General features: G+C 36.2%; 1 protein-coding gene across 5 annotated transcripts; it reads right to left on the minus strand.

The window, feature by feature from the left end:
• Positions 1-1,186: 1,186 nt before the first annotated feature.
• Positions 1,187-22,917, minus strand: LOC108199430 (uncharacterized). 5 transcript variants are annotated; one of them, XM_064083434.1, is made up of 14 exons: positions 22,797-22,917; positions 22,537-22,664; positions 21,514-21,950; positions 21,260-21,391; positions 20,045-20,173; positions 19,626-19,682; positions 19,061-19,150; positions 18,522-18,587; positions 3,105-3,173; positions 2,925-3,029; positions 2,652-2,777; positions 1,771-1,829; positions 1,656-1,692; positions 1,187-1,447 (listed from the first exon to the last, which is right to left on the minus strand). In XM_064083434.1, the coding sequence occupies exons 5-14, from the start codon at positions 20,102-20,104 to the stop codon at positions 1,256-1,258; spliced, it is 861 nt and encodes a 286-aa protein (XP_063939504.1). In that variant the 5' UTR covers positions 20,105-20,173; positions 21,260-21,391; positions 21,514-21,950; positions 22,537-22,664; positions 22,797-22,917; the 3' UTR covers positions 1,187-1,255. The 5 variants fall into 5 exon arrangements, with proteins under 5 accessions (XP_063939504.1, XP_063939506.1, XP_063939507.1 ...); XM_064083436.1 differs by having other exon boundaries at positions 21,518-22,664; XM_064083437.1 differs by having other exon boundaries at positions 21,260-21,398; positions 21,518-22,664.
• Between the last annotated feature and the right edge of the window lie 472 nt (positions 22,918-23,389).

The raw sequence follows: 23,389 nt of genomic DNA on the forward strand, positions 1-23,389 counted from the left end.
GTGAAAGGTGATGATACGCCTTGTATATCTAGATCTATGAGAAAAGCTGTGTTTAGGACGGTGAAAGACGATAATACGCCTCATACATCTAGATCTATGAGGAAAGTCGCGTTTAGGACGGTGAAAGGTGATGATATAAGAAGGAGAAAGAACTAGGCAACGGCGGATTATATTAAGATGTTTAGGTTTTATGGCAAATCGCGGCGGTTCAATTTATTTAATCTAGGGGCTCATATTTCACTTTTGATTAGAAATGAAGATTAAGCCTTTCGAAAATTTAAATATTCTAAATGACAATATCAAAATATTTAATAAAATGTTTAGTACATTTATAAATATATTACAATTACTGAAACATATATGAATGTTTTTTATTCATTAATACAACTCGGATATCTTGGTCATGATCATCAAATCTAGATCTTGAATTCTAATGTGTTATTTAGAGGATTATACACCAAATATTGTAATATCAACCTTAGGATATTTAGTGTGGTACCCTCAAATTCGCGTCCCACGGATTGAGGTCTCAAGACATCCAACATTCATCACACCTACAACAAATATCATACAATATTAATTATATTACTAATGAATTTCCGACCCGACCCAAAGATTACCACTCTCATTTTTTATTACTATGTTTCATAAACACAATTTATTATATGTTACGAATCCTGAGGACTAAGATCGCAACCACCAAATCCTTTTATTATAACTACGAGCATCCGTCCATATTAATCAAAGACATCTCCTTGAAGAGAGACTCACAGAACCCCACGGCTTGCTCAGAAAATCCCAAAAGTAATCCTCATCATGTTGGGCCTAAACCTTGCCCTTGGTTTTCATTTATTGGTTAAAATGCTCTTCATTCTCCCAAACTTAAATATTTATACAAAATTTTGAGAAATAGCAAAATTATAGTTGTTTGTTGATGAATCTACATATTGTCGGTATTTCTTTCTCTTTTTTTCACGAATATATCGTCTGTATTATAGATCACTCTCATTGGCAAAATATGTAGTGCCTTTACCTCTTTTAAACTAAACAACTTCATTACCACAACCTTGTCAGTTGTCACAAAAGACCTTCATTATCACACCACCAAGCTGCAAATTTGGCAAGATTCACTCTATACATGCTCTATTGACCGATTTGCATGTTGCAACTACAAATAATCTACAGCTAAATCTAAGGAATATGTCATATTTCAAAGGGTGCACCATATATCTTTCGCCACAAGCATCTGATCATTTTAACAGTGCCTAGCTTGCTTAGCATTAGGCTCGTCTTTGTGTTTTTGAATGTTATTACACCGTTTTACAAAGGAGTCTAATGTTTTCTGCTTTCCTGGGCTGCTTGAGGGGAAATTTGGTCCCTGCTTTGAAGGGCTGCTTTTTAACTCGCTAGCAGAAACCTCCAACGAATTCTCATTTCCATCAAGCATCTGTATATCCATTGACCAAACAGGAATACACATCTTAGTAAAAAATAGCAGTTAACAATTGCAAAATGAATGAATCCACATATATTCCCTTGCATATTCATTTCATAACTAATGTCCTTATAAAAAGCTGCTAAAAAAAAATTGTTCTTAGCATTATACTCTATTTTAAAAATAATAACAGTAAAAAAAGGAGGCCAATAAAATAAACCTGTCCAAGATTTTCCAGCTTGCTCTGGAGAACATCCCTGCGAATATATGAAGTTTAATTTAGCTTCTAATTACTTTAGGCTGCCCATAATTAAGCTAATGGAGATGAGAAATACCATATTATGTCATCAACTGTGTCATTAGCTAGCAGATAATATATGTTGACTGCTGAAACCTAACAGAACAACACAAAAACCATAAGAGCACTCATAAGACGTATAAAACCAGAACACAACTGTGTCATTAGCTAGCAGATAATATATGTTGACTGCTGAAACCTAACAGAACAACACAAAAACCATAAGAGCACTCATAAGACGTATAAAACCAGAACATATTTGCATATAACTTGATCAAACCTAAAAGAATGGAACAAGAACCATAACAGCATTGATACATCAGAGGCCGAAATATACAGTATGGGACCAAGGAGATAATAGGCTTTCAGAGGGATCAGGGCAGTATACTTAGGCCAGATGGAAATCAGCCCTCGAATGCAAAAGGCAGAAGGAATGCTTATTACAAGTGGACCTACTAACTATATTAACCGATTCAAAACTGCCATCAGAGCAAGTATAAGCTTCAGGTTTTAATAGTTTAGGACCATGCTTCATTAGCCAAACCATATAATATGTTAATATCTAGAAGATTTAACAAAATAATTAGAAATGGAAGAAGACATGCATTAATTCCCACTTTCTCCACATAAGAGCCACCATTTATAGAAGTTGCATTACATAAGCTAAAGAGACCACCTGCAAGAAGCCTCAAACTGGTGAAAAAAATAGTTTACAACAGCATACTAGCTAAAGCTTCTACCAAACTACGAGGTAGACAAGTGTGGCTCGAGAACCAGAATTTCAAAGCCACCTCAAAAAAAGAGGAAGGTAGGTTGCACTATTAAGCAGAGTAACTTAAACATCAATAATAAATCTAATGCACGAAATATGGTATTTTTTAATAGGTGAGAAGCAAGGGTTAGAAATTTTGATATTACCTGCCCAATCCTATGAGCACGATCTTCAGCTTGAATAATGTCCCCCGGAGTCCATGACAGCTCCGCAAATATCACGGTACTTGCAGCTGTTAAGGTTAACCCAACACCTGCAGCTCTAATTGATAGCTGAAGGCCAGATGTCCAAGAAACACAGGGAAAAAAAGGAGATTACATCCTCTAAATATGGATAACAAATAAATACTACTGACGCACATGATTTAAAAATAGGAAATATAATGCAATGTTAGCATATTATTAAGGTCAGTGCAATACCACTGCTGCACTAATAGAATCTTTTTCCTGAAACTCTGTAACCAACGCTTGCCTTGATGCTGCTGGTGTTCCACCATCAATGCGAATGCAACCAACTTTTTTCTTCTGAAATTTATCGTTTCCAATAAGTCTTTACTAAGTTTTTAATAAAAATATTCATTGTACATTAAGTGATCTTACCAGGAAAAATTGGTGTATTGCATCAATCATTGGCTGATGATGTGCAAATATTAAGAACTTACAGCCCGCCTGAAATAGGTGCAAGTATAACAATATTTGCATTGAACAATATAAATGAGAAAAACTGAACAGTCTTTTTTTCAATAGAAATAGAACTGGCGTGCAGAAAAACTTGCACTGTTATCTTTTATAAGAATGACCTTTCTAAAGGCAGGTAAACATACAAATCAACATAATAACAAAATTCATAAAGATGTAGGAGAAAATCACCAGGAAATTGGTAAATTGTCCAACATACTTGGGCCATACTAATAAGCTATTTATAAACCATGATTGGGGTGGGCCATACTAATAAGCCACTTGTGCAGAATATATTTGCTGTATACATCCACATTGGAGTTGTCATAGGTCTCAGAATGGTACCAATCTGGCAAACAGAAAAGACTCTATTACCTCTGTCTAACTATAGTTCGAGTCATGACAACTCTTCTGGTTTGACTGAGACCTTGGTGTTTTAAGTTTGTGTAAATACAAATGTGTGCATGTGTGAGTGACTGATCTGTTTTATATACATTGTTTTTTAATATTATATTTTCAAGAAGGAAGATTGACATGCTACAGTGACTGGGCACTCTAACTGCAAAGTAGTCATTTAGTATTCAGATTTAAATTTAATCAAATCCTCTTACTATACTCAAATACTTCAACATAATTACTTGAAGTGTAAATTAAATTACGTCCTTTTTCTAATTTTGGGTGAAAGGCATATGTTCAGCCTATTTGTAATTAAAGAGGTACCAACTCAACTCTGATAAGAAAGCAAGGTAAATAGCAAGTACTGTTGAAGGAATCCGTACGAAGAACGTCAAGTGATTTATTGAAATTATATGTCTGAAGAATTTCAGGATGCTGCTGCACACCACTGGAAGAAGTTCATTAATATGTTCAAGCCTCAGTGTACAAATAATCTTTTGTAGCACGTCCAGAAGTCCAGAAGGTATAAAGTTTTAATACTTTATTTATTCAAAAGATTCCATACTATTGTTACTAATGAAGAAGAACTACGAAGACAAAGAATCGACGAACAAGCCACTTCTCAAATGTTTAATTGATAAAGGAAATTTAATTCAGCTAGATACAGATGAACCAGACAGTACATTTGTGTGTCAGCTACTCCAATTAAGTATTCTGCATCAACTACAAGTGGTCGTTCAATCAAGACAAAGATCGACAAAGTTTAATCCTGCCGGAAGTCTCTGTTGATGAAGATATACAATTTTATAAATATTTATTTAATTATCTCACTATTCTAAATAATTAAATTAGTTGTATAATTTATTTATTAAATTGATTCATCTTCGAATTAATTTAATTTATGAATTTATATAATTAATATAATTAAGTGAGTAATTATCTAATATTTGTTTAATTATTAAAACTGTTTTAATACATCAAATAGCTCGGTATGACATTATTAAAGAATGTCATACCGTGCTCTGCTACAAGGCTTTCTCTGATTTGTCTGAAAAATGCCATACCATGGCTGTTTGTGTGAGTAGATCATTCAGTATGACTTTATCTTGATAAGTCATACCGTTTGCTCTCAACAGACATAACCTGGCATGACATGGAATGTCATACCGTGTGTATGCTTCCTGACTTAGTCTGGTATGACTTTTAATAAAGTCATACCGTGTCATCCATTCAGGCATTGGCAGTTGTGTGTATGACTTGCGTTATTATGACATATAAATGTCATACCGAAATGTTCTACATGGCTTTGGAGGTGTAAGTCATACCGAATGACTTAGTGACCAAGTTTAAAATGTCATACCGTGCCTATGCAGTATGACATTGCTTAATTATGTCATTCCTTTCTTGTTTTAGGGCATGGCTTTGTGTAACAATGTCATATCTTCCTTTGTAATGTCATTCCTAAGCTTAAAAGTCATTCCTTTCAATGTCATACCTAGTTCAAAGTGCTTGCCTATAAATATGGCTTCACTTCTTCATTTCCAAGTGTTCAAGCATTGTAAAAGCTTTCAAGTTGTTTGTAACTTGCAATTGTTATATCCACAGTTTTCTGTGCTTTGATCACTCGATTGTTTTAATCACTAAGTTAGAATACATCCTGTCGAATTTATTCTACGAACTTTAGTGGACATTAAAACGAATCTTATTAATTATATAACGACTTAAAACATTGTTATATTAATTAATTAAAATCTGATTAACAAGTTTAATTCAAATCAGATTATTCCGCCGCGATTTTTAGTGACGATTGTATTCAACCCCCCCCTTCTACAATCGTTTCAGGACCTAACAATTGGCATCAGAGCAGTTGATACCATTTTTCCGTATCAGATCCTATACACACTCTGTAACGTCCAAATATTTTTTATTCGAATTAATTTTATTCCAAAAATTAATTCTGATTTAAAATATTTTTCTTTCAAAAATCCAAATCTCATCCAAACACTATTCACTTCAAATCCTTAAACATGAGTACACAAAAGATCAGTAGCATCAAAATCCCACCGTTCAGCCAGGAACACTTTGGTCTATGGAAGAGGCACATGTTCCTATTCCTCCGCACTGCGAACAGAAAATACATCGGGATTTTGGACAAAGGTGTTACTACTCCGATGAAGGTCATATTAGCACACGAAGAGGATGGTGTGTTGATACCTCATCAGGTCATTCCGAAAGAACTTTCTGAGTACACCGATGAAGAGAGTGATCAGATGAACTTAGATGATGCTCTTCAACTAATCTTGGTTGAATCTCTAAATCCAGTGATGTACAATGCTGTTGTAAATTGTACGAACGCCAAGCAAATCTGGGATACATTAGAGATTATCAATGAAGGCTCAGAGGAAGTTAGGGAAAACAAGAAAGAGATACTGATGGCTCAGTATGAACAGTTTGGTTCCCATCCCGGTGAAGGGATTTCAGAAGTATTTATCAGACTTAATAATTTGATAAATAATTTAAATCTGAATGGGAAATTCTACGACAAGAAAGAGGTCAACATGAAGTTTCTCTTAACCCTTCCTGAACATCTGGAACACAGAATCACTGCCATCAGGGAAAGCAGAGATCTGAATGAGATTTCTCTGGAAAGACTCTACGGAGTTTTGAAAACTTATGAACTGGAGCAAGTTCAGAGTAAACAGAGATATGGCTGGGGTAAAACACAGAACCAGTCAAGAGCTCTAGTTGTTGAGTCACCGGTGCTGGAAGAAAAGAAGGATGTTGTTGTTCCTTCTAAAACCACTCAGGAATTTGTTGTACCTGAGATGGGTCAGACTGCTTCTTCCAGTGGTGACGAAGAGTTCTATACAATGGAAGAGCTTGAACAGTTAGAAGATCAATCTCTATCACTGTTTGCCAAGAAGTTTGGAAACATGAGATTTCGGAAGAACCCTTCCTATAAATACAAACCTACTGTTAGTAAGTTTCAGAAGGGAGGCTATTCATCTTCTACAAGCAAAGGAGGATACAAGACTGGGATGGTGGACAGAAGCAAGTTCAAATGCTTCAATTGTGGTGAACCTGGACACTTTGCAACTGAATGCAAACAGCCCAAGGTTCAAGGAAAAAGAAAAGATTCGTATGATGAGCTGAAGCAGAAGTATGATGCACTGGTTAGAAAGCATCATGGTACCTCTGGAAGTCAAAGCTTCAAGAGCAAATCATATCTAGCAGAAGGGAAAAGCTGGGATGATACAGACAGTGATGAAGAAGAGCAGATTGGGAATGTTGCTCTCATGGCTAATGCTGGATCATCTTCACCTCCTCCTGCTGGAAGCTTTCAGGTAGATCCTACATGCCCTAAACTTTTTATGCAATTAGGACTCGAAAGAGATGATGCTATTAAAAGGTTGAAAGCTGCCAATCTTAAAATTGATACTTTAGTCTTAGATATTCATGCTTATAAAATGAATGAGATGAAAGTATTAAAACCTAAAATAGAACAATTGACTATGGATTTAGGATTTCAATGTGCTAAAGTCAAAGTTCTAGAGAAAGGTGAGATTGCGTTAAGACTTCAGCTAGACGAAGAAAAAGTGAAATGTAAAGCCTTTAAGGATGCCTCCATGATAGTCAAAGAACTTAATGATAAACAAGAGATCAAGAGAACTGTTGGAATAGGCTTTGACTATAACAAATCTGTAGGTAAGGCTAGTAACATTACTCCCTTTAAGAAGAGTGCAAAGGAGAGAGGAATTCCTTTTGTTTTGAAAGATTCCCCTCAACCTTTGTTTAAGGCCTCAGAAGCTGAACCTCTGTTAGAAACTCCTGTTGTCATTAAATATGAACTCAAACAGGAAGACCTTAAAATGAAAGAGAGTAATGAGAAGAAAGATGAGATCCCGACATCACTGAAACCAATCAAAGTGAAAGGCAATGTTAGGTTGCCTACAGCTGGTTTAGGTGTCAACTCTGAGAGAACCAAATTCAACAAGCCTAATAGTTTTGTGAACAGTAAGAACAGAGATAACAGATGTCATTCTACTGAGAACTTTAAAATTGTTAACAAAGTTAGAGTAGAATCTGTTGACGTTCCTACTATGATGACTGATATTCCTGTTGCTCCTACATTTGATTCATGTCATTAATTCTGTGGTGTTGATAACTGTATGCTCTGTGCTTTCAATACTATGTCTGCTTATTTTAATAAGTTGCATGCTAAAAATGAAAACACGACACCAAGACAACACACACAACATAAGCATGCTAGATCAAAGACTGCTAGTCCTCCTCGAGTTAGGAAGGAAACTTATGTTCCAAAGCCTAAAACCAAGGTTTATAAGGCTGGTGTTAAGGAAGTAAGTTCAGTCAAGAGTGAGCCAAATATCAGCCCAAGAGGCTCTGTTGTATTACCTAATAGAAATCAGTTCTTTAAGACTGCCGGACCCAATCAAGTGTGGGTCCCAAAGACTGTCTAATCAAGTTGTCTTTTGCAGGGTGCCAGTGGAGTTGTTCGTGTTACCTGGGTGCTTGACAGTGGAGCGTCAATGCACATGACTGGCAATAAATCCCTGCTAGAAGACATAAGAGAAGGAGCTGGCCCTACAGTCAGTTTTGCTGATAATAGCAAAGGTCGTACTGTGGGATATGGCAAGTACAAAATTGGAAGGATCATCATAGAAGATATTGCAATAGTTGAAGGACTTCAACATAATCTCCTGAGTGTCAGTCAATTCTGTGACAAAGGTTATTATGTTCATTTTGAAAAGGAGATATGTATCATTAAACATATCAAGGATAAGCGTCCTTCACTATGTGGCATAAGGAAAGGCAATATATTCGTAGCTGATTTGTCTTCAGGACCAGGAAACGAAGTTCACTGTTTCTACGCCAAAGCGTCTGCTGAAGATAGTTGGTTATGGCATAAGAAGCTCTCACACCTCAACTTCAAAACCATGAACTCTCTAGTCAAGAGAGATCTAGTGAGAGGGTTGCCTTCCCTGGAATTCTCAACTGATGATCTTTGTGAAGCTTGTCAGAAAGGAAAAGCGAAGAGAGCATCTCACAAAGGCAAAACCATCAATACCATTACAGATCCACTTCATTTGTTGCATATGGATCTGTTTGGCCCCGTGAATGTTGCATCTATTGATGGAGGAAGATATGCCTTAGTCATTGTAGATGACTTCTCAAAATTTACTTGGGTTTACTTCCTGGCTTCTAAGGATGAAACCCCTTTGACAGTGATTGATCATATAAAGTTAGTTGAATTGGAAAAAGGTGTGCCAGTCAAAGCTGTAAGGTCAGACAATGGCACAGAGTTCAAGAATCAAACTCTTATCAACTTTTACTCTGAAAAGGGAATTAGAAGGCAGTATTCAGCACCAAGGACTCCTCAGCAGAATGGAGTCGTCGAAAGAAAGAATCGTACACTGATCGAAGCTGCAAGGACTATGATTGCTGAGTCAAAGCTTCCATTGTACTTTTGGGCTGAAGCTGTGTCTACTGCCTGCTATACCCAGAATAGAACTTTGATCAACAAGGATCATATGAAAACTCCATTTCATCTGTATAACAACAAGAAGCCTTATGTCAAACATCTTCATGTCTTTGGAGCCAAGTGTTATGTTCTCAAGGATGGTGAAGAGAACTTGAACAAGTTTGTGCCAAAGGCATCTGAAGCAATTTTTGTTGGTTATACAAATAATGCTTATAGAGTTTTTGTAATTGATACTCTGTCAGTGAAAGTTAGTGTCAATGTAACATTTGATGACACTAAACTACCAAGTTTACAATCTGCTGATCCATCTGAATCTCTGAGGTTTGACAACTATCCAGATTCTGATTCAGATGATGATGTGCCACCTGAGGTTGCAACAGGTAATGACAACAATGATAATGATCCAGGCAATGGTGGAGGAAATGGCAATAATGCTGGAGATTCCACTAATGCTAGTGGTGGATCATCAAGTCAACCTGGCAACAGCTCAGGGGGAGCTGGTGGATCAACTAGTCATTCACATCAGCCTAATGATGATACTGCTGAATCATCAAGGACACAACTTCCAAGGGAAAGGATTTGGAGCAGAGATCATCCCTTTGATCTGATTATTGGTGATCCTGATGTTGGTGTAAGGACTAGAAGTGCTACGACAAATGAATGTCTATTCTCTGGTTTTCTTTCACAATTAGAACCAAAGAAAATAGATGAAGCACTTGCTGATCCTGATTGGGTTCTTGCCATGCAAGAAGAACTCAATCAATTTGAGAGACAAGAAGTCTGGGCCCTAGTTCCAAGACCTAAAGGAAAGTCTACAATTGGATCTAGATGGGTCTTCCGTAACAAGTTAGATGGTGATGGCATTGTTGTGAGAAACAAAGCCAGACTGGTTGCAAAAGGTTATTCTCAAGAAGAAGGAATTGATTATGATGAAACTTATGCTCCAGTTGCTCGTCTTGAAGCCATCAGAATATTTCTTGCATTTGCTGCACATTCCAACTTCAGAGTTTATCAAATGGATGTGAAAAGTGCATTTCTGAATGGAAAGCTGGAAGAAGAAGTATATCTGGAACAGCCCCCTGGCTTTGAAAATCCAGAATTTGCTGATTTTGTGTACTTCCTATTCAAAGCTGTCTATGGGCTTAAGCAATCACCAAGGACATGGTATGACACCCTCTCTGAATTTTTAATTGAAAATAAATTTACTAGAGGTGTCATAGACAAAACTCTCTTTTACAAATTGCATGATAATGATATGATATTTGTTCAAATATATGTTGATGATATTATATTTGGTTCTACTAACGACAACTTGTGCAAGAGATTTGCTAAGTTAATGCAGAGTAACTATGAGATGAGTATGATGGGTGAACTGTCTTACTTCCTTGGTCTTCAAGTAAGCCAAAAGGAAGATGGAATATTCATTTGCCAATCAAAGTATGTCAGAGATCTTCTAAGAAAGTACAATCTAGAAGACTCTTCTCCGGCAAAGACACCCATGGCCACTGCCACAAAGCTTGACCAGGATAAATCTGGTAAGAAAGTTGATATCACAAGCTATCGAGGTATGATTGGCTCTTTACTTTATCTTACTGCAAGTAGACCAGATATCATGTTTGCAACATGTTTATGTGCTAGGTTTCAAGCTGATCCTAAGGAATCACATCTTATAGCCGTCAAAAGAATCTTTAGATATCTTAAGGGTACACCTGGTTTAGGTATTTGGTACCCTAAGAATACTGGTTTTGACTTAACCGGCTATACAGATTCTGATTATGCAGGTTGCAGGATTGACAGAAAGAGTACGTCTGGAAGTTGTCAATTTCTAGGACGTCGATTGGTTTCCTGGTACAGCAAGAAGCAACACTCAGTGTCCACTTCTACTGCTGAAGCTGAGTACATAGCTGCTGGCAGTTGCTGTGCTCAGATTCTCTGGATCAGAAACCAATTAAATGATTATGGTATTTCGATCGACAAAATTCCAATATTTTGTGACAATACCAGTGCCATAGCCATTTCAAACAATCCAGTGCAACACTCCAGGACCAAGCACATAGATATCAGGTATCATTTCATTCGAGAACATGTCATGAATGGTACTGTGGTGTTACATTTCGTACCCACAGCTGATCAGATTGCAGACATCTTCACGAAACCACTTGATGAATCCACTTTCTCTAAGTTGGTTTGTGAACTAGGGATGTTAAATATGCCATGATTCTCTCTGTATATATTTTATATGTATTGTATATATTATTATATATTATTGTGAATTTTCTGTGTAATTATATCTACTTTATTAGATTTTATATAATTGTTTGTAAATTATCTGATAATTTTATGTGTAATTATGCATGTTCATATATGTCTCTATAATTTTCTAAGTGCTGCATACTCCCCTGTAATATTCTCCATGCATTTAGATAATTATATGTATTTAGTTTGTATTTTTCGAAATTAATTAAGCATAAATATTTGATTTTAAGTTAATTCATTTTAATGAATTAAAGTTAAATTCATAAGTATTTATATTTAATTAAAGTTGAATTTTACAAAATATATGTGTAATATATTATATATTATGTGTATTAGATTTTTGATTATATGTGCAAAAGGTTTTAATTGTTTTTAATAATCAAAAATCCTAATATTCTATTTTTTTTTACTGTTTTTAGCTCGGTATGACATTTTTAGAAAATGTCATACCGGCTGTGGCGTGTTCTGTAAGCCGTGCAAACGCGGCATGACTTTCCCTGAGAAAGTCATACCGTTTTTCACCTTCCTCTCGTTCAGAACACGGTATGATATTATTTGCAAATGTCATACCGCTCTTCACGCAATATCTTACTCACTCGTTCGGTATGACATTCCTTTGTTAAGTCATACCGACCTTTCAAAACTCGTATGACTTAACAAAAGAAAGTCATACCTGTTCATCACTATACACACACTCGTATACACGCACAGACATTGTTCTTGAGTTCGAGTTTTTCAAGTTTTAGATTAAAAACTTGCTGGTTACGATTTACAAGCCTAAAAACTTGCTGGTTACTACTTTTAATCAAGAAAACAAGTCGAAGTGCTGCCCGATTTCGTTGAGTTTTGAACCTAGTCGCCGAGTTGAACTGAGTCACTGTTTTTGAACCGATTTCAAGCGAGTTTGCCCGAGTTTACACCGGTTTCGAGCTACTGTGATTGTGGATTGTAGGTTTAAATCGATTTGTTGATGATTTGGGTCAACTGATTTGAAACCCTCTTTGCCTTGTATTTCGAAATTAGGGTTTTGTGAAAGTATTTGGGGATTTTTGTACTAAGTGGAGCTTAAGACTTTGTTTGGGGACCTTACTTAGCCATTTTAAATTAAATTAAGTTTTAATTCGAATTTAACCCTTTAATTCGAATTATTAATTAATTTAATTAATTGATATTTAATTATTAATTGAAATTCGTGAGAAATTTGAAAATTATCATTTTATTTGAAAAATTCTCACTTAATTCAATTTTTAATTTTAAACAATGGCCGGTCGCTTTGTTATCGAGGAGACAAACTTAAATGGATTCTTTGACCCCGAGGCTAGTTTAGCTCGATTTAGACCGTGGGTTCGGTTTCTGAATAGCCAGTCGCTCGTCAGCACTGCTATTACAGCTCATGCAGACCTCCAGATACAGCCAATTCAGGACTTCTACACGACAGCTCTGAATACTACTTTGTTGGATAATCATCGGATTTCTGGAGATGTACACAGAGGACGTACGATTACTATCAGCACTGATGATGTTAATAGGATTTTGGGGTTTCCAAGGGAGAATTTTGCTGAACTCCCTACCGAAGCTGAACTCACCAATTTCTTCGAGACAATCTTATATCAGGGTGAGATTAATTTACCTAGAATGTTGAAAGGCAATCTGAAGCCTGAGTGGGATCTTTTCTTCGACACTTTGGCTAAAGTGTTTGCTCCGACCACTCGCAAGAACTTTAATGTGATAACCTCGCTGCTTCAGAAGATTGGGTTCAGCATTGTTTACAATCGTCGGATTAACTTTGGAAAGCTTATTCTTCAAGCCATTCTTTCCAAGTTAGGGCCTCTGAGGAACAGATCGGTTGAACAGAACGCGAAGGTTGCATGCTTTTATCCTCGCTTTATCATGCTGTTTCTGAATGACAAGATGACCGACGCTGAAAAGGAACACTACTCCAACTCTCCTGTGGCACAAGTTCCTCGTGCCTGCACCAAACTTATGACTCAGTTGGATAACAAGAATAAATTTGCTAACGTTCCACTAATCACCACTCCTCACTTGCTCCAAATGTTCAATGCTCCTCTTCAACCATATCAAATGCAAGTGGCTCATCCACCTCAACCTCAACAACAACAACAGCAGCAGCAACCTCAAGAACCTCAACCCCTACAGACTCAACAACCTACACTTCAACATCAACAACTTCTCCAACAACAACAACAGCAGCATTCACCTCAACAATCCCAAGAAGCACAATCTTCACACCACTCATCCAACCAATCATCATATCACTCCCCCATCCATCAAACAGAACAATCTAACCCTTCATTTGAAGATCAAAATTTGGATTATGATCTCTTCGAGCATCAACCATCTTCATCTGAACCTCTCCCACACCAAATACAATCCCAAATCATCCCACAAACACAATCTACCTCACAACCCCTTCCCTCTGACTCTCCTATCAACCCAGAGCTGCAGTCCTTCCGTCAGGACCTACAGGTAGCTCAGGTACTTTCTAACTTATCATCTAATTTTAATGTTGATACGTCAGATTATGGTTGTGATTTTGTTGGTGACGTTGATTTTGTTTTCCAGCCTACCAGCAATGAACCTGACAACACACAGGTTCATAACCTAGCTGAAGATTCTCTTCAACAAATATTCGTTTCTCCAAACACATCAACCAACACTTCAATGCAACCTGTTCGTAAAGTTGCGAGAAAACGGAGTTCGAGTAGTTTGATGAGTCAACCCACAGCTCTGTCTCCCTCAAAGAAGCAAAGGGTGGAAACTTTGGAGACAACTGTAGCCTCATCTGTGCCTTCCCAACAAGGCTCAGATTTTGAAATGGCAGATAAGCAGTCTCTGGACCCATTCTCTCTACAGGATGTGGCCATTGAAATTGACCGTCCGGCCGCGGTAACTTGTACAGAGTCAAGCACTGCGCTAGCACTCACGCTAGTGCCAACCCAAACAGATACACAGGTTACTATGTTTACTGAGTGCACAGATTTTCAAAATCAATGTATTATTTATGAAAACTTTGCTGATCTCCCTTTCTTTTCTGATCAGGCGGAACTTGGCAGCGTGCAAGTTAATCTGCCCTCACAGGCTTCCGGAGGACAATTTGTTCCTCCACTACCTTTGAACCCATCTCAGGGGACATTGGTAGTATATACAGGTACCGCGGGAAGAGTGAATGAACAGAGTGATGTAAGGCAAACACCGAGCGATACACATGCACGTGAGGCTAGTGAAACAGCTTTGAGTGTACGTGAGGTGAGTGCACACACTGACCCTGCTCTGTTTGAGGAACAAATGGCTAAGTTACGAGCAGAATTAGCCAGAATGATTGCTGAGAATGAAAAGCTCAAGGGTGCACAGTTGGTGACCCTACAACAGAAAGCTGAGGAGAGGCCATCCAGTTCTTACAGGGATGAGCTTAAAGAAGAAATCCATGACTTGGCTGTTGAAATGAGGTCTAATCATGAACTTTACATGTCCAAATTTGAGACCATCGACAGCAAGTTAGATCAACTCCTCAGAAACTCCAATAAGTCTGATGATCAACCCTCCGGAGAGGATCCCTCAACTAAGGGGGAGAATAGAGACAAAGGTGACAGGGATGATAGAGGCAATAGCTCAAATCAAAGCAACAAGGGAAATACCACTTCTGGATCTGCCCCTGACAAAGAAACTCATAAGTCTAAAGGCAAAGAACCGTTACATCAGTCCGATAATGTTTTCAATTCTGATAGTTATGATGACTATCCACAGGATATGGATGATGATGACATCTTCGATGCTACCTATCGTCAAGCAGAAGGAGAAGAAGGTATATTTGATGAGGGTTATTTGTTTCAGGATGAAGAACCTGTTGACCTAGAACATGAGGAGAATGTCCGGAAGTTCAAAGCTGAAAATGAAGCTAGAAAGCGTAAGCTTCGTGATTTCCAAAAACTTCTAGAGGACAAGTTGATCACAGAAGAACAAATCAAGATCGAGAAACAGAAAATCTATGATGCTGCAATCAAGCAGAAGAATCTTGATATAAGGAGGAAAGAAGGAAAAAGCTGGGACATAGCAAGAAGAATTTTTAATGGACCTCAAAGAGAGCCTTTCGATGACAACAAGTTCTTATCTCTGATCTATGATCTTAGAGAGGTAAACTCTGACGAGGATGTCTTTATGCATGCCTTTGCTTTGGAATTGAATTATGTGACTGTGGGAGTCAACAACCTGCTAGAGCAATGGGAGCTAATTGTCTATACACAGAGGAATGGTTCTTTCAGACTATCTGTCGAATCTCTGAAATCATTCTCTGTATCTGAGCTCTGGGTGCTTCGGAATAAGGTAAAGCGCAGCTCCAACCTGAATGAACTTCTTCGTGACAAACTGCTGGAACAAGCTGTATTCAACAGTCCTCAGGTTGTCAGGAATCCTTATTGTGTTAAGTTCGTTCACAAGGAGATCTTCAGCACTGTCTATCTGAACGAAGAAGCCTTGCCAAAGTATCCAGCTAAACAACTTGCTCTTGCCTCCACTCTCTTAAGAACCAAGGGCTTTGCTTCTAAAGCTAAGTCTGATGCTGATGATGTGATTCTTGCTTACTGCACTCGAAAGAATGTTGCTCAGTACTTTCGAAAGATGAAACATGTTACTAAATCTCAGCCATCAGACTTCCGAGAAGACCCTGTGGATTTGGAAGTACTACATCAACTGGCTCTGGCAAAGGAACGAATGAAGCGTGGTGAATCCACTACATCTGAAGTGCCAACCAGGGAAGAACCATCAACTCCTATCCTTCACACTTCTGATATCGAAGAAGGAGAAGTTGATCTTTAGATTCATTAGGGATTTGTAATATATGTTCAGTAAGAACATCCTTTTGTAATCTAATGTAATCTTTTGAATTCTGGTGAATGTTTAATGAAATACCAGAAACTTTTTGCTATTTACAATTCATGTTTAATCCTTTGTCTTATCAGTTAGTTGAGTTATCCTCTCGATAATTTGCATGTTATGTTAACAAACAAATAGGGGGAGATTGAAAGGCATATGTTCAGCCTATTTGTAATTAAAGAGGTACCAACTCAACTCTGATAAGAAAGCAAGGTAAATAGCAAGTACTGTTGAAGGAATCCGTACGAAGAACGTCAAGTGATTTATTGAAATTATATGTCTGAAGAATTTCAGGATGCTGCTGCACACCACTGGAAGAAGTTCATTAATATGTTCAAGCCTCAGTGTACAAATAATCTTTTGTAGCACGTCCAGAAGTCCAGAAGGTATAAAGTTTTAATACTTTATTTATTCAAAAGATTCCATACTATTGTTACTAATGAAGAAGAACTACGAAGACAAAGAATCGACGAACAAGCCACTTCTCAAATGTTTAATTGATAAAGGAAATTTAATTCAGCTAGATACAGATGAACCAGACAGTACATTTGTGTGTCAGCTACTCCAATTAAGTATTCTGCATCAACTACAAGTGGTCGTTCAATCAAGACAAAGATCGACAAAGTTTAATCCTGCCGGAAGTCTCTGTTGATGAAGATATACAATTTTATAAATATTTATTTAATTATCTCACTATTCTAAATAATTAAATTAGTTGTATAATTTATTTATTAAATTGATTCATCTTCGAATTAATTTAATTTATGAATTTATATAATTAATATAATTAAGTGAGTAATTATCTAATATTTGTTTAATTATTAAAACTGTTTTAATACATCAAATAGCTCGGTATGACATTATTAAAGAATGTCATACCGTGCTCTGCTACAAGGCTTTCTCTGATTTGTCTGAAAAATGCCATACCATGGCTGTTTGTGTGAGTAGATCATTCGGTATGACTTTATCTTGATAAGTCATACCGTTTGCTCTCAACAGACATAACCTGGCATGACATGGAATGTCATACCGTGTGTATGCTTCCTGACTTAGTCTGGTATGACTTTTAATAAAGTCATACCGTGTCATCCATTCAGGCATTGGCAGTTGTGTGTATGACTTGCGTTATTATGACATATAAATGTCATACCGAAATGTTCTACATGGCTTTGGAGGTGTAAGTCATACCGAATGACTTAGTGACCAAGTTTAAAATGTCATACCGTGCCTATGCAGTATGACATTGCTTAATTATGTCATTCCTTTCTTGTTTTAGGGCATGGCTTTGTGTAACAATGTCATATCTTCCTTTGTAATGTCATTCCTAAGCTTAAAAGTCATTCCTTTCAATGTCATACCTAGTTCAAAGTGCTTGCCTATAAATATGGCTTCACTTCTTCATTTCCAAGTGTTCAAGCATTGTAAAAGCTTTCAAGTTGTTTGTAACTTGCAATTGTTATATCCACAGTTTTCTGTGCTTTGATCACTCGATTGTTTTAATCACTAAGTTAGAATACATCCTGTCGAATTTATTCTACGAACTTTAGTGGACATTAAAACGAATCTTATTAATTATATAACGACTTAAAACATTGTTATATTAATTAATTAAAATCTGATTAACAAGTTTAATTCAAATCAGATTATTCCGCCGCGATTTTTAGTGACGATTGTATTCAACCCCCCCCTTCTACAATCGTTTCAGGACCTAACATTGGGCCACCACAAATTTCAGGTTATCCAAACAGGAAAATCTGCAGATCTTCCCTTATGACTTTTCGCCAACCCCTGACAGTAAGTGCCCTAACAACTCTTTACTTAAAAATCAGTTCCTAACCAGGCTGTAGATGATTGCTCGAGTGCAACGTAAAAACTGACCGTGGTCACATGGATAAAATGTTTTACATAGCGAATTTTAGAAAAATTAGTAACTATACTACCATTTGCAAATTCATTTGCAACTCTACTACCTCCCTAAAAAATTTATGAAGATAAGGTAAGCTATCAATTGCAACCGAAGCCGACTTCTTCACATATTTTTAAAAATTATTTGCATATGGGTGATATTGGTTAATAGATTAATACTCGTTGCAAAAGATTTATGATTTTGTTGCATTTAGTTGCATTTAGTTGCAAAGTCATATTTTTACATATATTTTTAAGAAATTCGTATTTTTCCTAAACTTATAATGTATTCTTGCAAAAAAAAAAAAAAGTTTTTTAATAAGCCTCCAGATTAAATGCTTATCTGACATTAAAAACCTTTCTACATATATGAACAATCAATGGAAACAAACCTCAATGACAGTTCCTAAGTAATCCAAAACTGCTGGGATCTTCGCTTCTGCAGCGTCGGTATAAATCTGCGGACAATATATGATGTTACCTCATAGTATGATATGTATACACCAAGTTTCATTATTAATAGAATAGGCAAATATACATCAAATAGATATACGTATCCATTTAAACAAACATTTGACTTGTAATTGAAACAAACATTTAAACAATTCAAAACAGCTAACTACTAAGTTCATCTCTATCAAGCAATAAAGCATTTGACTTGTAGTTTTTGCACAAGTTTTTTTTGCTGCTGCTTTTTTTTATATGTTCAATCACATCAGTACAAGTACACTGGGTAATGTCTGCATGAATTAGACATTTATATACTGTAATGTCAAATTCCAAGTAAAGCTTAAAGTGCATTATTTAAACATAAAGGAAACTACATGCAACATTTCGATCAAACGAAATTGAGACAAATATTCATTTCACATTCACAGTGTCTACTGATACTGGCATTACTGATATTCATGTCGGAAACCTAAATATGTACCTTGTTAATTAGATGTTTCTCAGTAAACTTTAGAGACTCGGCTTCCTCTTTGGATTGGCTGGCTTTAACTTTGATCTTGACCACTTCCAGCTACAAAATCAAGACAATAGTCGCAGTTACATGTAGATTCTAAATGTGCTTGAAATATTCCAACTACCAAAAGCAAATACGAAGCCAAACAAAAAATAAATAAGTTAGGGGAGAGGCCGAGAGGGAGGGAGAGGGTAACTGGTAAAGCAGAGTTAAATAGACCGCCATGTAGCAATAGCAGTGCAATATTAGAGATGCACAAGTTAATGTTATCATATATCCTAAGAGCCTACACACCAGAACCTCAAAATTTAAGAACTAATAGCTGAAGATAGAATAATGGACCTCAATCAATTTAAGTGGTGAATCAGCAGTTATGCAATGTAATAAATCAACCATAATAAGATTACTAAGGTCAGCACTCTGGTTTGATGCTTCATATTATGTTGCAGACATTATACATGTACAAGAACATTAACCAACTAGTACATAGCAGATGTTTCAAGAATCAATATAAAAACATGAAAATGATCACCTCGCGGAACAAAGCGTTTATCTGTCTCATATCTTTCTCTGAAAGATCAAGGAACACCTGTATATAATGATGCAAGATCAATGAGATGGAAACTCAATAAAATTCAGAAGCAAGGCAACAAAGCAAACTAGAATTTATGATCCAAACACTGCTAATGCCGAGCACCAAGACACACGCCAATATGCAATACTAGCTATGCGAAGCTTTATTTCAATTTTCAACCCTAATCTGCAGTGGTGCAGCTGAATCTTTATCTCAAAAATGCAATATTTGCTTTAAGACCACCAAAACCTCATTACAAAAAGTTTATAAATGGCACAATCACGAGATACAAAAGTGTGGTGCCTTCTTTACCATATGCAGGCATAGTACCCGCGTATAAGTATAAGCATCATTGTGTATTTGTGTCACAAATGTACCTGTTGTCTCCGCTTCATAGGAAGTTCAGTCAGCACGTCCTTCTTGAGTCTACGAATCATCACTGTTGCTTTATTTAAATTGTGAAGCTCTTCATGGTTACTTGCACCTTGATACAGTCCAAATACACCCTGGACAAATACATATTTATATACATAAGATCACATCTGATGCACACGTCTTGTATATCTAGATCTATGAGGAAAGCTGCCTTGTATATCTAGATCTAGATCTATGAGGAAAGCTGCGTTTAGAACGGTGAAAGGTGATGATACGCCTTGTATATCTAGATCTATGAGGAAAGTTGTGTTTGGGACAGTGAAAGATGATGATATGCCTTAAATATCATCTATGAGGAAAGCCGCGTTTAGGACGGTGAAAGGTGATGATATTGGAAGGAGAAAGAACTAGGTAACCGCGGATTATATTAAGATGTTTAGGTTTTATGGTGAATCGCGGCCGTTCAATTTATTTAATCTAGGGGCTCATATTTCACTTTTGATTATAAATGAAGATTAAGCCTAGAAAATTTAAAATTCTAAATGACAATATCAAAATATTTAATAAAATGTTTAATACATTTATAAAATATATAACAATTATTGAAACATATGAATGCTTTTTATTCATTAATACAACTCAGATATCTTGGTCATGACCATCAAATCCCGATCTTGAACTCTATCGTGTTAATTTAAAAGGATTATACACCTAATATTGTAATATCAGCCTTAGGATATTTAGTGTGGCACCCCCAAATTTCCGTCCCACGAATTGAGGTCTCCAAGACATTTCCGTCCCACGAATTGAGGTCTCCAAGACATCCAACACTCATCACACCTACAACAAATATCATACAATAACAGTAATTACCTAATGAATTTCCGACCACAGACCCAAGGATTACCACTCTCATTTTTTATTACTATGTTTCATAAACACAATTTATTATATATTACGAATCCTGAGGACTAAGATCGCAACCACTCATTTTATTATAACTACGAGCGTCCATATCAATCAAAGACATCTCCTTGAAGAGCCACTCACACAACCCCAGGACTTACTCAGAAAATCCCAAAAGTAATCCTAATCATGTTGGGCCTAAACCTTGCCCCTGGTTTTCATTTCTTGGTTAAAATGCTCATCATTCTCCCAAACTCAAATATTTATACAAAATTTTGAGAAATAGCAAAAATGAGCAACTGAATACTTACAAAATTTCGAGAAAATAGCAAAAGAGCTCCGTCAAGCCGTTGTTCATCGATAGACGAAGCTCTCTCTTTATCATCTCATGCCAGACGCAACAAGGGGCTCATCCTTTTTCCTTCTCGTGAACCTATGAGCAACTGAATGCTAAACAAGTATATAAGAGTGATATTTGCAACAATAAAAAAAATGAACAATACTCAATATATAAAGTACAAGCTACATGCCAATCACAAATAAAGCAGAACTCAATTGCAAGTACCTACTGGTAGGCATTTGAAAGGCTCCGGGCAGCAAAATCCTCAGTCAAGATTAACACCTCAACTTGATCGAAGTTCCCATAAAAGTTCACCATTCGCTGAAGATCCTTGTCTTTCGAGTTTCGATATTGTAATAAGTGCCTTTCTATTTCCGGGGAGAAAGTACTTTGATTGACATGTCCTCAGCACTATATCTAAATGTTTCAGCAATTTCTTTCTTAAAATCACTCAACTGAGTTTGCCTATCGAAATCAACTGCATAGGCTTCCCCCCCATTGTATGACAAAAGGCTGTCTTCCCCCAATTCAGAATTACCCCGCGACTTACATATAGCTATAACTTTCTTAGGTTCCATTTTTGCAGACGGATAACTTCAGAACAAGGAAGACATTTTGTCTGACAGGGTTAGAAGATATCCACCTACAATCATAAATAGGCTCTGCAGCATAGGAGCATAAATTGCATAGTTAGAACATAAAAACCAAAACACTTAGCAAGTCAAAACCCTGTCAACAATTAAGAATCACCATATGACAATCGAACGCAAACAGATGTCATTAATTATTTATTATAGCTGCACAGGCAAGAGAATATATCTTCGTTCTTAGTAATTCTTTCCAGATACACTCCTGATCACATAGCAACTAATTTACAACACACAAACACCGTCACAGTCAAAATCGGAAATTGAAAAAGATAAATCAAAGCTGCACAACAAATCTGCTTCAGTAATTGATCAAACTCAAAAACATTCAACTGAATACCATATGAATGCTCCGAGGTTGAGGTAGTCACTAACAAACAAACCCGAGTCCAAATTTACAAGGAACGACTTCCGTCATACAAGATACATAATCCCAATCAAACACTTGAACTCTTAAAAAGTTCCAGCTTTCTAAATGTGTAAGGAACTCATAACACTACAAAACTATAAATCTATATATACAAAATGTCAGCAGCTATATCGCAATTACAAGAACCCCAATACATATTCTTGAAATGCTTCACAATGGTATTCAAATTACCTTAAAACCCAACAACAAACAAATAAAGGGCAGTGAGAAAATTGCTTGATCATCCATAAAGTTCAAAACTTTATCAGAAAAAGTCAACAAATACTCCAGAACCAGAATTCAGGAATTAATCAGCAAAGCTACAAAACAGAGAAATCAAGTAAACTTAAAACCAAGACCTCAAAAGAGCAGAAAACCGAACACATTATTTCACAATTAATTTATAAAAACTAATTTTAAGAATGTAAACATACATTAATACTCAAAATTACCTCAACACAAACACAGAGTTTCAATTGAAGAAGCTGAGAGGGAGGGAGCAGGGCCCATGGAGCAGGCTGGTTCACCGTTAGGTTTTCTTTATTTTCACCGTTAGGTTTTCTTTATTCAGAATACTTGGCCGAACTTAAAAAAATACTCCCTCCGTTTTTTTTTAATATCTGCATTACCTTTCAACACACGTCTTAAAATGCGTTGACCATCTAGCAAAAAGTATTTTTTTTCTCTGAATAAAAATATTGATATAGTATTTTTATTCAGAAAAAAAAATTTAAAAATAATATTTTTAATTATATAATCAAATCACTTTAAAATGCGTGTCAAAAGTCAAAAGGCAAAATTTAAGAACGGAGAGAGTATGATTCATGAACTAAAAGATAATTGTAATATATGTGTTTATTGTGATTTATAAATTATTAAAAATTTGAAATAAAATAAATTTATAAATAATTTTATTAAAATTTTAATAAGCCATTCAAAAAATATCTCAAGCAAATTTCTAATTTTAAATTAATTTTTGACTTTTATATGAATATATATTTTATAATTTAAAATCAGATTTAAAAACCCAAACTCGTAAACATGA

The sequence above is a fragment of the Daucus carota genome, chromosome 8 (assembly GCF_001625215.2).
Source record: "Daucus carota subsp. sativus chromosome 8, DH1 v3.0, whole genome shotgun sequence".
In the NCBI taxonomy this organism is placed as follows: Eukaryota; Viridiplantae; Streptophyta; class Magnoliopsida; order Apiales; family Apiaceae; genus Daucus; species Daucus carota.

What these genes read in the sequence shown, in the direction of transcription:
- LOC108199430 (XM_064083434.1), bottom strand. Translation starts at nt 20,104, where the DNA reads ATGATTCGTAGACTCAAGAAGGACGTGCTGACTGAACTTCCTATGAAG. An exon ending in CTATGAAGCGGAGACAACAG is followed by an intron (nt 19,683 to 20,044) that starts GTACATTTGTGA and finishes CATTATATACAG; the next exon opens with GTGTTCCTTGATCTTTCAGA. An exon ending in CAATACACCAATTTTTCCTG is followed by an intron (nt 3,030 to 3,104) that starts GTAAGATCACTT and finishes GATAAATTTCAG; the next exon opens with AAGAAAAAAGTTGGTTGCAT.